This window comes from Vigna angularis, chromosome 7 (genome assembly GCF_016808095.1).
Source record: "Vigna angularis cultivar LongXiaoDou No.4 chromosome 7, ASM1680809v1, whole genome shotgun sequence".
NCBI classification, from domain to species: Eukaryota; Viridiplantae; Streptophyta; class Magnoliopsida; order Fabales; family Fabaceae; genus Vigna; species Vigna angularis.
Window position 1 is genome coordinate 13,564,552 of NC_068976.1, and position 17,656 is coordinate 13,582,207.

Below are 17,656 nucleotides of genomic sequence, written 5' to 3' on the forward strand. Positions count from 1 at the left end.
AAAATAACAAGAAGAGAATGTCAACCACTGTTTCAAATCAAGATCTTATTACTCACATCACACCAAGATCCTGTCTCTCTTTTTCATTCTTACATCAAACTTTGAAATATTTTCAATGTGAGGTTTATGAACATTATCTTACATTCAAAATAATAAAAGATAATGTTCTTTTTTCTTTCCCAAAGGATAATTCTCTTCATCACTGTTTTTTCTTGTTTAAAGAATCTCTACTTTCATTTTATATTCTTTTATTAAATTTTAACCAATAATAAAACATGTGTAAAAAAGTATCAAAAAGGTATTTATTCAGACTATTTTTTTCTTATTAGTTTCAAAAAAAAAATCCAAAAATATTCATATTTCTCTCCAATTCTTCAACTCATCAACTAAACAAATGTAAAAGAAATAAAGAAAAGGATAATTAAGTGTTAAACTTTCTCTTAACTTATTCATTTAGATAGAAGAATGCTAAGAGAAAACTATATTTTTTAATATGTGTAAGAAAGTATCATGTCTTGTTGAGCAGAATGATGATTTTACAAGAAGAACTAAATGATAGCTTTCACCCTCTTAAACAACCAAATTCATTCCATTAATCACCTTGAACGAAATCATAACTGCAATTATTTTTTACGAGTGATTCTTTTCTTCTCTCGTTTACCTTTTAACACTTTCTTTTACATATTTTTTCTTATCCTTTTATTATTTAGTACACAATTTTATAGTAAAATTGCTGAGTCATTCAACAACAAATTGGTGTAATAAGTGTAAAATTTAACCGTCACTCACAAAGTACGAGATTAAGAAACAGTGTCGGTCTTTAATGGTGATCAAAGGATCCTCCAATTTTTTTTTTTTATATTTGTATAAACTAATATATAATTTAAAATATTCTTTTTAAAATTTAATATATTCTACATATTTGCCACTTTAAAAAGCTTTTATATAATTACGATTTTGGTATTAAGAAACTTACTATGTTAAATAATTTCATATTGCAACTATAAAAAATGTGTATAAGGAAAACAAATACATTGGATTTTGGTTGTGACAAAAACCAAAGTGAAAATGAGTATTGGGCTTTCGGACCATAATTAAAATTAATAAAATTGAACTAGAAAATTCTATATAGCATCAGTTCTCTTACAATTGAGACCGAAGATCTATGACATTAATTAATTATTTTAAATTAGAAAGACAACTCTTATAAGAGAAAACTGCACTAACTATAAACAAAGTTTAAGAGCTTATATAATAAAATATTCTCTAGTTAACTGTTTGTATATAAAACAAGGAATATAATCATATATAACAAATTATTAACAAAAAATCAGCTGGATGAATTTAATAAAGTGATTCTTGATCTAGAGAATATTAAGGCTCAAATTGATAATAAGAATTAAACATTATTTGGTTATTGTTGTGCCTTTTTAGTAAGATGTATAATCATTTTAAGAAAAAAAAAAATTGATATAAAGAAGAAAAACTCTTGAAAAGATTTAGGTTGCTCAAAGTTCAAAAGAAATTGAAAAAGAAAAGTTTGATATTAAGATGTCAGTGCTTAAGATGGCCTTATTGCAAGCAAAAACAAGCGTTGACCAGAAATTAAAAATAAAAAAGTTAAAAAGAAGTCACAGTAAAATAAAAAAGTTGCATCACTTGTTAGATGTTACTACTACAAAAGATATTCACTCTAGAAAGAATTAAGAACACTATCATCTGAATCTGACAAATAAAATCAATTATTCAACTTTTGTTCAAAGTATAATTGGCACGTGTATTTCATGTCTTATGGGACAAAATATATTATTTTACAAGAACTAGATAATTTTCTCCTTCTTCAACAATGAAACTCGTTCCATTAATCTTCTGTAGCAGAATGATAATTTCAATTCTCAGTAAACTATTTGCACCACAACGATCAAGCACCTCCATTTGATCTCTCCTGCATAACATAAAATGCAAACGAAGAATAGGTCATCCAAATAAGAATGAAATGATTTGTAGCATTATCACATTGAATGTTCATAAAAAACTTAGTAAATGATCTGAATAAGAGCTGCATCTAGTATCTGTTGGCTTCTTTTGCAACTACCACCTTCCCTGCTGCATAAAACCAGTTCATATCAATCATCAAACAACACACAAAACTGAAACCAAAACCAGAAATAGTTCACAACATTACCAAACTGTACCACCATGATGCAGTGTGAATGAAATTACAGAGATATGACTAGTTGATGCTGACAGTACTCTTTTCATTCCTATGGTTTTGATCCTGAATGGTCCATATGATTCCAATCATCAGGGTCTGCTACCAAATCCTCCACTGGAACATCAATCTGGGAACAATCACCAATGATAACTTCTTCCTTTGGATCCCCAGTGACCAAGTCTTCAATGAGCAAGTCCTCCAATATTGTGTCTCCAAAATAAGTCTGACTAGCTGTTATATCAGAATCTAGTGCAGACTCTATGATTTCATGACCAAGTTCACTATCAAAAGCTGGTGAGAAAAAAGTGTTCATCTCAGGCTCCATAGTTGCCAAATCTTGTTGTTTTGAATAGTCCATCAATGTTACAGGATCATCTTGTTGCAGGTTCTCCAAACTCTGGCCAGCAATTAGTCTCCTTTTCCCATTGATTTCAGCATCCAAGATTTCTCTACTTTGGGGGGTCTTGTGGACTAATTGTTGCATGAAAGATGGATTTTTTAGTGCTTTGGCAAGGAATATGGTCATCTTTTGCTGTTTCTTCTCTGTGGCTTGCAATCTGGTTTCCATGGCACTCAATTGGTCTCTTGAGTTCAGCTGTTGGTGCCTCAACCTCACAATTTCTGCCATCAGAATGTTCCTATCTCTTTTCAACCTCTCCAACTCACCTTCTAGTCCAAACTCTCCCACTTCAACACATGCTCCTCCTACTCCTCTTTCTTGCATGCTCTGTGACACTCTTCTTCTTCTCTTTATGCCCTTCAATAAGTGCCTCTGTCCTGCCAAAAATCCTTCATTTGCAAACTCCCATCTATCAGGATCAACTTTCCTAAAGCCCTGTGTTCATTTCCACACACAAAAAAGGGAAGAATTCAAAGATGAATCAAATAAGTCCAAGGAAGTTGATCAATGATCAATAATATCTCATTCAAACTTTGCATGCACATCTTATTCGATGACAAGAGATTGAGGTGCCAGAATATGTTTGGCCAAATCACAAGTCAACAAGATGTTTGTTTTCAAATGATCTGATTACTTAATTCTAGGATGGCTGGTAATTTGATCTTGAAGCATTGTTTTCTTTTGCTAACCAATTTCAAAACATCAAAATCTATTCAAATAGCCTTAAAAACTTTGAATGAGATATTATTGCATGCAAATCTTATTCAAATAGTCTGTTAAATAATGAAAAACCATTTAGATTACTCTCTGAACTGTGGTGAAAGATAGCCAAAACTTTAGAGATTGCTTAAGTAAATTTATTGTTACTTTCGTCCCATAACTATACTTTAAGATTTTTACACAAATAATAATGAATATACCACTCTTTGGAACAATTTTTGTGAAGTAACTTTCTTAATATATGCATTTGTTTCAAGTAATTAATCTGATAACAAATTACAGATAAGAAGTTACTGCTGCAGTAAAATATAAGAACATCAATCCATTTAAACTTTTATTAGAGTCCAGTCATTTCATAATAGAGAATTTATTCCTGTAATAATATAAATAATATGTCATCTAATTATCTATTTATCTCACCAGTCTCACTGAATCAGATCAACCTAAAAATGTTTTCAGATTGTTTAGGAATGGTGTTCCAGAGCATTCTACCTAGATCCTTATCAAACACTTTATCCAATTACATGATACTGTTATGGAAATCACCAGAAACATGGGAGTGTATAATTGTTTAACATCCCACAAGTTTTATCGGAAAATTGAATTCAGGACATAATATAAACATTTCCCTTAAATCTTCCAAAAAAAAAACTTGTCTTCATCAAAAATATAAAAAACAATCAACAAAATTCTCTACCACACAAAGAGCTGAACATATTAAACCAGTCAAAATGAAGGAAAACCTGTTCATGAACAAAATAATGATCTGAGACAACTCAAACACAATCAGAAACCAAAAGCAATCACAAACATCATAGTACTTACTACTTACATAGGTGTTGAGCTGGCGAATGAAGCTGGAGAAATTGTTGTGCTTGAAGTAACGAGGAAGAATGTTAGTAGAAAACTTGTGAGAATCCCACACAACAAAGCTATTGCAAGAAGTGCTCCATGACACAACAGAATCTGTGGAATGATCTTCGACCATGTCATAGATCTTTGTCAAAAAGGGTGGGGTACCCACTTCGTTCAACCCTTCCATTGGTTGTGGAGTAAAGCTCAAAGAAGAAGATGATGATGATGATGAACCACCACCACCACCTGTCACTGTTTCTTCCTCCTTCACCACAACTCCCTCCATGTTTCATACACAAGAAGATAAAGGAAAATGATGAAAGTTTTGAGTTACACAAGCACAAGTACTAAACAATAGGCTAGTATGGTCAATGGTTGTTTTTTATGATTTTGTTGAAGTGAAGAATGTGTTTAACTTTGTGCCTGCATTTGGATAAGATGCATGCTGCAAAAGGGTGCCATGGAATCATAAGATATTGCAGGAAAGTTGAGTTATGAGCTTAGACTGGTTGGTGGGTTTGTTGTGTGACGAAGATGCTAGAGACAGAACATGTTCAGATTGTGCTGGAAAATTCTAGAGAGGGTTCATTAATGTTATATATATATATATATATATATATATATATATATATATATATATAAGTATATAAGTTTTTATATTATAAGTAAATCAAAGTTTAGGATAAATATAATTATTGTAAAATTTGAAAATTTTATTATAAATAATTTCTTTCTGTTTATTTGTATTTGATAAATTTTATGCCTTTTCATAGACTTTCTGCACAAATTTAAGGTGGTTTTTGGCACTTGAGGAAATTCTCAATGCCACTTTTCAGCAATGGGAAAGAGGAAAATATAAATGTTTGCGTTTCAGAATTTTCTTTACACTTTCATTTTCTGATGATACTGTACATGAAAATATATAGTTTATTAAAAAAAGCATTACAAAAATAATGTTACTTTCTCAAATACTTTTCATTTTTTTATCAATTGGAAATGAGAAGAAAAAAATAAGGAGATACCCCAATAACGTACGATGATAGTATAAAGGCCTTAAAGGAGAGGACAAAAGCTTTATACAAATTATTTTAAAATTAAAAAAAATGATATTCATTACAACTGTAAACACATTTTATTTGAAATCTCTTACAGATCAAACTGTAATAATTTTTGTGATGGAGAGAGTAATTTATAATTTGTGTGATGGAGAGAGTAATTTATAATTTGTGTATGAATCTAATTTTATTCTAGAAAAGAAACTTATAATAAAGTAAAAATATTCCTCACTTGTCTATGATGTATTTTTTTCAGAATATATCTATAATGAGCTTTGTGAGGGATAGAGGTGGTGAGGGTAGATACGTCTTTTGTCTTAGTGGAGAGTTTGAATAATCAAGACGGGAGGTTCCAATAGTGGTGTCCAACACTCCATCAATAAAGCTATTTCTTTTTTTTTTAAATTAAGTGGGCTTAGTCCGAACCCATGTTTTCAAATTAAAACCCAATTATATGGGGGTGCAGGAAGAAAAAAGTGGGGTGCAGGATGTAACAATAACCTCGAAATACATCCACATGTCCAACATTGGATCCATCATGTTGACACGAAAACATTGTTTTATTATTTGACACAGAAATTTTCTAATGGTATGTGACAAGTTGACACAAAGAACTAAGCTGAAGAACAGTAAACTATGGTGGAGTAGATCGAGAAAACGATTTTTTATTTTGTGGTGCCATTAATTTTTCATGTGCATAACTCAATTTTATATTCAGCACAAATATAATGCTTTTTAAAATGAGGTAGCCTGTGAAGTAAGTAAAAATGTGTTCACACTTAGCTGTTGTTTCATTCAATCTGGTGATACAACTAAATTTATTAATTATTTTTAAATTAAACTTATTATAATTATATTCCTTAGAGATTAAACAATGATCGTATATAAACACAAATATAGGAACATTCAAAAGTTCAAAGAAAATCTCCCACCATATAATAATTTTAGTACCTTCCATGCATGTATGAACCTTTCACAACAAGAAAAGTATACCTTCTTTTGTAATTATTCCTTCTTCATCTAATATAATAAAGCAAGCCATGTGGAGGGTATACTTAAAAAATAACTAACACAATGGCGAAAAATAGATTAAATATTGCTCTCTCACATTATTTATGAATTGATAAGGGGAAATATTTACTAGCTATTTTGAATTTGTTGTTATTGGATTTGATTCTTGATTTATCTTTTAGGTAACATTTTTCTGATTTTGTTAGCCAATGCTATATTTTTCTATGGTGATCGAGTCCAAGGGTTACGTAAACTATGCAAAATTGTTGTGTCCAAATTTGGTTCTTCCATCAATGTTTGGGTTAATGAGCTTCTATTTTTAATTGAATTTTTGTTGTCTATAGTGAATTCATACTGTCCATGAATGTCTTTTACTTGAATAAATCTCAAGATAATGTAATGTTTCATTAATTTCACCTTTCAAACTTTATTGTTTACATTATTTTATTTTGAAGTTGTAACTTTGTTCTTTGTTATTTTAATGAATGTTATATTGACTTATAAATATCAAACTTTTAAAATATTTATCTTTTATCATTTTTCATTCTTTTGAAATTTATACACACTAAAAAAAATAAATAGATAAAATTAATCCAAAATCATAAAATAAGTGTATCGATATTTTGACATATAAAACTTTTCTATTTTTTTCTATCATTCACTCTTGCAAATACAAAAGTTCACTTAATATGTTGTCAAATCAATGTAATATGTGTGAAAACGTGGTTACTCTAAAAAATGAATTTATCCTTACTCTTAAAATTAATATATTGATTTTTTTTATAAACCGTTGAACGTTCTTATTTGTTTCTAATACGAAACTCACACTTAATTAAATTATTCTCATAAATTAAGTTAATAATAACTTAAATTTATTACATTTGAATTCTGAGCATGAATCAATTTAATAATAAGTGAAAGTAATTATCTTAATAAATAATATTAATATGAAGAAAAAAATGCAGAAGAGTGAGGTTGTGGAATAAGTTAAAGTTTGGTCAAATTAAGAATCTGATGCTAGTGTTAGAGCCCTTTGAAGAACAGAGAAAGAGATGAGTGGTGAAGAATGGTGGATGAAAATCCTCCACTTCCACCCATTGTGTGACTCTCATAGTAAGCTCAACTAATTAAGGCATGGCATGTCCCTTTTCATGCTAACCAATTCCTTTGGTGCTTCTCACCTTTACCTTTTCTGTCCACCCAAAAACACACAAATTTTCACTAAATTTATTCAATTCAAAAAATTAAATAATTCTCTTGAATTCAATGCTAATATGATTATGGAGAGGTTTCAGAAACTTAAAGGGAAACACCACACATGTTCATTATTTTCTGTAGTATATGTGTATATCAATTATCATGAGACAACCAAAGTACAATTATTGTTTTCTGTGTGTTGTTGTATAATAAAATAGGTAATTTTATTTACCATATTTGTTTTCTTGTATTGCATACACTTAGAATAATTTATAAAAAGAGAATCTTAGAGTAAAGGGAAGTTTTTTTAGATAAGCAAATTAGCCTTCTAATCATAAAGTTTAATTACCAAAATCTGGAGGCACATCCCACTGTTTGTTTCTTCCTAAACACTTATAATTAAGAGGAGCGAATTATGAAAAATAATTGGGTTATAATTAAAAAGAATTTATTTGGTTGTGTTAATAATAGAAAGAGGCAATGAGAGAGATTGTGAGTAAAAAATAGAAAAGAAGTAGAAAAAAAAGAGAAGGTATAAGTTTTCCTTGTGAGATGAAGCGACAGAGATATAGAAGATGAAGTCAGATTGTCCCCACCAATGACATGACAGGGTCACTTCAGCTTACGTCACCCATGTGTCTCACTCCCTATCAACCTTAGTCAACCACCTCAAACACAACACACAACACACAACACACAACACACAAATCAATCTTCTACCATCTCACTACGCATACTCCAACCTTTCCGCGGCGCCGACACCCCTACATTATAACTCACCCAGTACACCTCACTTCACTCCTCATAAATTATTATTATCAATTTAATATAAACTTCAACTTCAACCTTATTTTATCTCCATTCAAGATAAAGATAAAGAACTTTACAATAATATATTCCGTGAATCACAATTCGGATGCTAAATCATTAATTCCTTTGGTTAGTTCCCATTCAAACGGTCAGTTGTAAACCCGACGAACGATGAATCATGAGTTTGGATGGTCAATTAATCAGTCTAAGGGCGCATTTTGTTAGAGGGAGTGACTGGATGGGTTTGAGGAGATTTAAGTGTGAATTAATTGTTGTTTATTTGAGTAGATTTAGAGGTAAATTAGAGTGAATTTGAAAGTAAAATTTATGAGAATTAGTGTAGGATTTGATTGATGTGATACATAAAAAAAAATTGTTTGATTGGTAGAAATGAAAGATTATCAAAATGTCCGTAGTTATTAATGTAATATAAAATGAAAATTGTTAATATTATATTTAATTGTAAAAAAGTTTATAAAGAGTCAAAAATTAACATTAATTATTAAAATTAATTTTAATATTGTACAAAAAATTTAGTTTAGTAAAATGAAATTATTTTTAATTGTACTATTTTTATAATATTATTTATCATGAATTATTTGTTATCGAAGTGATATGATTTTATTTGTTATCGAAGTGAAATTAAATATTTTTAAAGAAAGAAATAATTAAAGAAAGTTAGTATATTATATGAGATAAAAAAGTCTTCTAAGTTCACGTATACATATTTTGTTATGATAAACAAATTAACATTATTTAATTTTGTATAAGTCTTTTTGATAGACAGAGTTCATAAAGATGAAAAAGATAAAATAATTATTTATATTTAGATCGTAATTAGGTCATATCATAATAAAAAATTCACCACAAAAATTTAAAAATAAGAGTTGGAGCTAAAAAAATAAGTTAGACATTCATAGCAACATTCATTATTATTTGTCTAAATTGATATGACTTTAGTATCAAAATATATTTTGCAGATACCATCCGAACAATTTGAACATATGAGAAACCTTAATTGAATATAACGTAAACTTTAGACGACACATCAAAGATTAGACCATTGACATTGATCCAACATTTGAAACAAGTCTAAATTTTATTTTATAAGTCAGTTTTATAAGATTAAATTAGACTTAAAAAATTATTTCTTAACACATACACATATAAAGATTATAAATTTATTGTGTTTAAGATTTTGAGTTACAATCTTGTATTGTAAATTTTGATAATATTCTTATGTTTTCTTAGTTTTCTTTAGACATTTAATCATTTGAACATTAAAAGAAATTAAAAAAATTAGTTTTTTGTTGATTAGGTTTATTATGAGCTACTATTGAACTATAAAAACATTATAAATAAATATTTATGAGATTGAATCATACTAAATAAACTTCTTAACAATCCATACATAAATTGACTCGTGTGTGGATAAAATGTTGAAAGTATGGATAACATACTATTAACCTCTAATGCAACTCTTCCCTTTGGTCATTTCTTGATCACATTGTTTCACTGAAGAATTCGTTTTCTCCTTCCCTACCACCACTAAGATGCATGAATGAATTAGGTTACCTAAATCACGGTAGTTAAGAGTTGAGAGGTACATGATGAGGTAATAAAGAAAAGGAGCATGAATTTCCGAAGCCAAGATTTAATAAAGAGTGTAGACCGTGAGGAATCTTAAATTAAGGTTCACGTGAGTTTAAAGTTGTTTAGAAAAGCAGAAGGGTAGAAACTGAGTGGGTGATATGTGTGAACTAGAATAAAGATGTGAATAAAATAATACGTAATAATAGTGCGTGCATGGTGAGTGCCGCTTCCACACACCAAGGTCATGGAAATTTTACTCACCACTCTTATTCTATTAATATCATTTATGCATTATTGAATCCTCTCTCACACAACGTCACTTATTCCCACTCATTTCAGAATCCTCTCATCCAATCAACGTTAACCAATTCCTATAAACAACCAAATTTTCCTCACAACTTTCATAATTTACATGTAATCATCACATTCAAGATTTCTTTTTTCTCTCTTTAATTCTCATTTTAAACTCATTTTTTAAATTAATTTTCTTTTTTAACAAATGTTCAATGTCCCTAATATTATAGGTTTGTGGTGGGGTGTTTGGGTTTTAAACCAAACTTCGGACTTTCCTAAATTTTCTGTTGTTGGAGTAAATGTTTTTGAAAAGTTGTGGTAAGATAAGATAAGCTAACCTAAACTCATAATTCTTTCTTATTAAGATATTGATTAAGTGTTTGAGATATTCTATAACAAACCTAGAGTAGATACAATAAATGGATTAGAGTGTTAGATCTTTAGATATATATTATTAAAATTATATATATACTACTATATGTATGGATCATATAAACTTGTGATTATAGTTAATATGGTTGTACTAATTTATGTTGTTGTAATTGAATTCCATAAACAGATACATTGATAAAAAAATTGACAAAGAAACAGGAATGACAACAAATTAAATTGAATACACTTAGTACTAATGCAAATAAATTTGATTTTTCTAAAAGATAAAGTTAAATTAGTAGTATGAAGATATAAATTTTAAAAAATTAATCTTTTACAAGATGACATATAGGTCTAAATAAAAAAAATTGAAATATATTAAATCAAAATTTAAACAATTATTCTATGATTAATATCTTTTTTAATAATAATTTTATTTTGATCACTTAAATTTTTAAAAAAATACTTAAATAAATTTATTAATAATTATTAGCAAGTATCTGCAAATTAGATACCAAAATACTTGTATTCGTCTCATCAATAAATGTGTAATTAAATACTCATATCTATCACTCACAAGTATCTATTAAAAATATTTGTTTAATAGTTGTACATTACGATTTTTTTTCGTAGATATTCACATGTTTTTTTTTCAATTCTTATAAAGATAAACTTCATATAACCATTGAATGTAGTAGTTATATACTTGTTTATTATGTCCACTATTTAATAAGTAAGATGTTGTTATAAGTTTCACGTCGACTAGAAATAAAATTAATTTAAAATATATATATGTGAGTGCAAACCTCAACTTAGAAGTCAATTTTGTGTGGTTGAGTTAGACTTAAAGTTAACATCTTAACATGGTACTAGAGTCATGTATTAGAGTCTGTCTTTGATTTGTGTTTATTAGGCACTTCATTCCATCCGCTATTTATCCTCTATCGAACCATCCATTAATGTCTTGTCCCACACACAAAATGTATATACCTCGATTGATGGAGATGTGTTGGAAGTCCTACATCGACTAGAGATAAGACCGATTTAAAATATATGTGGTTGCAAACCTCATCTTACAAACCGATTTTGTGAGATTGAGTTAGCATATTGTTCAACTCGTTATCAAATTATTCATTAATATTTAGTCTCACATACGATATATATATATATATATATATATATATATATATATATATATATATATATATATATATATATATATATATATATATATATATTTCGACAAGAGATAAGGTAATTTAGAGTATATATGGGTGTATACTTCAGTGTGAGGGGGTGTTAAATCTCACATCGACTACAAATAAAGTCAATTTAAAGTATATACATAGATATAAATTTTAAAAACTGGTTTGATGGAGATAAATTAAACTTAAAGTTCACTTTATAACTATTATTTATAATTAAAGAAATTGAGTGTTATAATCCAATGGATTGAAACATGGATATTTGTATTGAGAAAGGAATTATACTTAAAAAATAAATTTGTCTTAATTCAATGGGAAATTAAAAGTAAGTGATTTATATAGATATAATTAAAAAGTTAGTGTTAAACATAAGAAAAGCACGTCCGTGTTGGTTGTTATCTAAGGTAATTGGCAGCATATTCTGTTTTGTATATATTGACCACATCTCCACTACCATTATTATGGTTGAATTCAGCAGCAGTAGATTTTAACCCTAAAGTTTCCAACTCAGGACAACAGTTTCCACGCATGCAAAAGTCAATTATTGAAGCATAGTTTAAGAAATGCATGTTGATATAATAGCACTACACCACACATGAGAGAGTATATTACGTGATTCCCTTCGACTCAACATGTAAACCCACGTTCTGAAAGAAAGCACTTATTTCATATAACCTAAAGATTGAATTATTATCGATCATTCCACTTTTCCTTCCAAGTTAAAACTTGAATTTCTCATTCTTCAAACATCTTCGTTTTGCTGTTTCTTGAATCAAACAATTGACACTATAGCAAAAACATTAGACATTTGTTATAAGGTATAATGAATTAAAAAATATATAAGAATATAATACGTAAAATAAATGAGCTGAACTCTAATTTACGTATAATAGAAACAAAACATTTGCAAAAATAATTTATTTTTAAAGAAAAAGTGAAGATAATAAAGGTATTTTTTTAATATTGAAAAAGTGTGGGGGAAAAAGAGTAAAAGGGTCCCATGAGAAGAGTGACGCAAGACATGGTCATGAGAAAGCATATGGCAGACACCACATTTACTTATTTAGCACCATCAACGGTCCACCTTCTCCCATCACTCTCTCCCTAACATTCATCACATCATGCTCACTGGGGACCACACCCCATAACCTCACCCTCACTACCACCCAAATCAAAACCCCATGCCACGTGCCATGCTCTCATTCGCTCCATTCCCCTACATGCTGCCCCACTGCAACACTCTCTGTCTCAAAACTAAAAGGTACGCCACGTGTCACTCCCGGAACGTCACCATGACGACCAAAGTCCTAACTCTCTCAATGATTATGTCACCCTGTGGGCCCTTCCCTTCCTCTCTCTCATCCACGTCATCAAAGCTTCTTTACAAATTAATTAACATACTGAAAAATTAATATCAGTGTTATTCAAGACATTCATATAATAACATTAATAAGTAATACAAAAGTAATAAACTTTGTTAGATAGTTAAAATTCAGAGTTTTAAAAGTGATTTTGAGTTAAAAAGAGTAAATATAAAAGCACTTATCTAACTCCCTTTTTTTACCAGTACTACTTTTTACTACACATAACTTTTGATTACGTCACAGTTCAATCTTACGGTTCCACGTCCAAGTCAAAGTGACGTCATCCTCCTTTTCACCCATGTGACCGTTCATAGCTATTTCACCGCCAAATTTCTCCTATTCCCCAACCCTTTCCTTCTTCCACGCCCCACGCACCTCACAGCGCGTGTGGTTCTCTTTTTTCTTAAAAAAAGTTATCCTTCATTTTTATATATATATATATATATATATATATATATATGTGAGCACATAAAATAGGAGAAAGGTTATGATTTCAATGTTTTGTTTTCCCTTTATGTAGTTACTTGTAGATGTAGCATTTTTCCTATTTGGATTTCTTTTCAACATCTTGGTATTTCATTGTTAGCTTTCGAAAATTTCATTAATTTAAAAGGAAAGTTAATAATTGTGCTTGTTTTTTACACTTGTGCTTTGTTTCATAACGAAGATAAAAATATTTGGGATGAGAATAAATTGGTGGAATAAAAATAATAATAAAATTGTTAGGATTAAAAATGTTTTTGATGAAGGGAAATGAAAAATAAACAGGGGTAAAAACACAAAATGAATATAATAATTAACTGAAAAATAAAGTGTAAGCACTTAGATTATTTAACAAGTATACCTAAGTAAGTTAATGAAAATTAATTTAAATGTCTTGTTTTTAGTATATTGAGAGAAGTTGTGATTTATTGAGTTAAATTGTTTACATTTTTAAATAATTTATAATGGCCAATATAATTAATCAGTTAATATAAAGTATATGAAGACTTTGTCAATGATTAAAGGAGTGACAATCCAATAGATTCACTTGAATAACTCACTTAATCCCCTCAAAAAAACTAAATATAATATATGATTCAGTTCATTAACTTATTGAAGTTTGTTTCGTTCGACTCTTCAATTCCATAAACTATTAAGGACCAAATATATTATTTCTAGAAACATACGTTATTACTATTATTTCTACTATTCAGAATCTCTAAAAGAATTTTCTTTAATATTAAAGAAAATTACATAGCTAATATGGCTGTTTAAAATACGTATTTATTACTATTTTTAGTTTCTTTTATCAATAATACTGATGCTAGTGTAATTTTATAACATCAATTTTCATAATAAAAATATATATTTATAATTTAGACACTTCAATTTAATCTGTCAAATTGAGAATTAGTGAGCTTAAAGTTTTTTATTTTTTTAATTTATGTATGTTAAATCACAGTAAACAAGATAGACCAAGACTTTCAATTTACCAACAGCTTGGTCAACTTAAAATTTTTAAACTCACATTTCTATTAATAACAAAATTTCTTAGAATATCACCTTTAGAATATTCTCTTCTACCATTTAAATATATCATTCTGGTTTAATATTTCAAAACGTTCTTCTAGGATAAAATCATTGTAATAGTCTCACGTCAAATAATTTAAATACATATTTTTTCTTTTATTTTTATTTTTTAAAAAAATTAGTAACACAACTGAAATAAAAATTGAATTTCAGAACTAATAATATCTCATTTAGCACTGAAGAAAGTGCAATAAGTGGGGTTTACAAAGAAGAAAAAACAAGTTTGGTATTTTTCTGGAAATTGGAATTTCACCAAAAAAATACATGAAGAAAAAAAAAGTCAAAATAAGAGAAGGGGACAAAGTGCTCTTATTATATGTTCCCATAAAATTCATGAAATCTCCTAATTAACAGAGGAAACAAAGAACAATAGTAATATAACTTATTATTTATTAAAATTTAACAATTTTATAAATTTTTGTTCCTGTAAAATGAAGCAGTTTTGATTTTTTTTTTTTATGAAATAAAAATGTATTAAAGATGGTTTTAATTTGATGAAAAAATAGGCAATGGAGAAAGCATGGAAGGAAGGAAACAGATAGTGGAAGAGGGTATGAGAAGAGAAATAGATGAAACCACAAAACAAAAATAAAAGAAAAAGAAAAAAAAACTAACAATAGTAGTACACAAGTATAGACAGTGATGTAAGCAACCACAAAGCAACTCTTCTTTATTTCTTTTTTTTTCTTTTTTTAATTAATTAATTTTATTCATTATTATTATAAATAAAAACTCCACCACTTCAACCTTTCATTTCAGTTCATTCACTCTCACTTCTCCTTTCACATTAAAATGCAAGGCCTCCGCCGCTGCTCAAACGACGTCGTACACCTCGACCTCACCACTCCCACGCCGGCCACAACCAACTCCTCCACCACCTCATCCTCCTCCTCGCTCTCCATCGACGTCGAGGAATCCACGGAGGCGCGTATCCAGCGGCTCATATCGGAGCACCCGGTGATCATCTTCACGCGCTCCTCCTGCTGCATGTGCCACGTCATGAAGAAGCTCCTCGCCACCATCGGAGTCAACCCCACCGTCATCGAATTGGATGACCACGAGATAGCGGCCCTCCCGGACGCCACCCGCACTCCCGCCGTCTTCATCGGCGGTGCCTCCGTCGGCGGCCTGGAGTCCCTCGTCGCCCTCCACGTCAGCGGCCACCTCGTCCCCAAACTTGTCCAAGTCGGCGCCCTCTGGGTATGACCACCACCCACCACCACCGTCAATAATATATTTTTCATAATCGCCACCATATATAAATATATAAAAATATATAAAAATTATTTACCTCCAGAAAAGAAGAAAAAAACTAATTGTATAATTTTTAGTCCTCCTCTCTATGTTAAATGAAATCTCTCTCAATTCACCAGTTTCTCTCTTCCTTCTCTGTTCTGTATTTCAATTCTCTAACTAAATGAGCGTTAACATTTCCTTATATTAACTACAACATGGAAAAGCGAGACTAATGTTTTTCTGGAATTTCCCAGACACATGCTCTTTCAGTTTGACTTGGCAGAAATTCAGGTTGGTTTTTGGAACCGATAGATAGAATCTCACCTTCTTAAATGTCTGTTGAACACTTGATTTTTTACTGTGTGAATAGAAGAGAGATGAGTGTTTAGATGTGTATATTGTTGACAAGGTTGAACATGGTTGATGAAAAAGAATGAGTTTTGATCGATGGAGGAAAGTTTGATTATTTTGGTGTGGGAATAGATCTGCGAGTATGGATGTTGGGGTGGAGGGTACTTGCGATGTCTGAGTGACACGTGTTGGGAGAGAGCATCTGGTTGTGTGGTGAGAGCGACAAGGATGTGTGGTTGGGTTCAATGGTTGTTCTTCTTCTTCTACAACTACTTAGTGTGGTTCCATTATACATAATCACGGGTTCCTTTTTTCCTCAATTATTATCATGCAATCAGAGTCTATGGTTTTGTCACTTTTGCTTCATCCATCTTATTCATAACTCTTACCTAATCATTCTTTCCTTTTTTTTTTTTCACACTACTTATCTTTTATTAATAAGAAATTAATTAATAACACACTACTTACCAAGAGTTTAGTCTTTTTGGTCCTTAGAGATCAACCTAAGCGGATTTTATGGCTATTTTTGACAATGATAGGGACCATCATGGCCATCCAAAAGAGGATTTTTTTAGGGTTCTTCTTGACTTGTTGTTCCCTTTGGGGTTAAACAGTTGGGGAAGAAAAGAAGTTTACAAAGTACTTTGGAAAAGATGATGATGATGAATGAATGAACGAACGAAGAAGAAGGCAATGAAAAAGATAAACTTTTATCGTGTTCTTTATCAGTAGACACAAGCACCTCCAATTATTGTGAAGAAAATATATATGTAGTTTAAATCCAACACGGCTCTTTTTTTTTTTTTTTCATTTTTTCCTTCACACCCTTGTGAACATCATAGAATCAAATTCCATGTTGTGAGATAATATAAAACCCTTCTCTCACAGTTTCATGAGTTAATTATGCTAAACTAGAAGAATCATTTGCACAAAAAAGGAGATGGAATTGCAACCCCAATTTCTGCTTCATATTCTTCCTTCCTTCTTTGACTAGATTGGTATCAATTGCTTTTGCCCTTTTAATCTTTCACAGAATTGATCTGTATATATATGTATTATTGGTTTTTTTTTTTTTTACTTTTACCAAAGCCAGCAAGGTGGTGTAACCATAAACCTAATATAAAAAATTATCTTGGTTTTTCCTTGTGCAATGGAAGGTGTGAAAAAATAAAGAATAGTTTTTGTGGGGGACACTGTTGGAGATATTTTAATAATAATTGTTATTGAATCTAGAATTCATAAAAGGTAAAAAGCCCAGATAGATTCAAAGCTAAAACAGGGTGCAAGGACAAACTTGAATTACTGTCATCATGCCAAGAGACAACAGCATTGATGGGTGGTGTGTGATGGCATGCATGACTACATCCTCATAAAACCTCAGCCAAGGTCTTAATTCAATAGTCTAA

At 30.0% G+C, this 17,656-nt stretch overlaps 2 protein-coding genes across 5 annotated transcripts; one reads left to right on the forward strand and one right to left on the reverse strand.

Annotated features, from left to right (window-relative positions):
• Nucleotides 1–1,723: 1,723 nt before the first annotated feature.
• On the reverse strand, nt 1,724–4,767 carry LOC108337323 (heat stress transcription factor A-2). 4 transcript variants are annotated; one of them, XR_008250617.1, is made up of 3 exons: nt 4,168–4,767; nt 2,186–3,050; nt 1,724–1,945 (listed from the first exon to the last, which is right to left on the reverse strand). XR_008250617.1 is itself a non-coding variant. In XM_017573822.2 (2 exons), exons 1-2 carry the CDS (start codon nt 4,474–4,476, stop codon nt 2,265–2,267), a joined length of 1,095 nt encoding a protein of 364 aa, XP_017429311.1. In that variant the 5' UTR covers nt 4,477–4,767; the 3' UTR covers nt 1,724–2,264. The 4 variants fall into 4 exon arrangements, 1 of the variants encoding a protein (XP_017429311.1); XR_001832900.2 differs by having other exon boundaries at nt 1,724–2,103; XR_001832901.2 differs by having other exon boundaries at nt 1,724–2,106.
• Nucleotides 4,768–15,406: 10,639 nt separating this feature from the next.
• Nucleotides 15,407–16,035, forward strand: LOC108336263 (glutaredoxin-C6). The gene has a single exon (XM_017572647.2). It carries the CDS (start codon nt 15,456–15,458, stop codon nt 15,867–15,869), a length of 414 nt encoding a protein of 137 aa, XP_017428136.1. The 5' UTR covers nt 15,407–15,455; the 3' UTR covers nt 15,870–16,035.
• Nucleotides 16,036–17,656: the final 1,621 nt, after the last annotated feature.

What these genes read in the sequence shown, in the direction of transcription:
- LOC108337323 (XM_017573822.2), bottom strand. Translation starts at nt 4,476, where the DNA reads ATGGAGGGAGTTGTGGTGAAGGAGGAAGAAACAGTGACAGGTGGTGGT. An exon ending in TTCGCCAGCTCAACACCTAT is followed by an intron (nt 3,051 to 4,167) that starts GTAAGTAGTAAG and finishes AAATGAACACAG; the next exon opens with GGCTTTAGGAAAGTTGATCC.
- LOC108336263 (XM_017572647.2), top strand. Translation starts at nt 15,456, where the DNA reads ATGCAAGGCCTCCGCCGCTGCTCAAACGACGTCGTACACCTCGACCTC.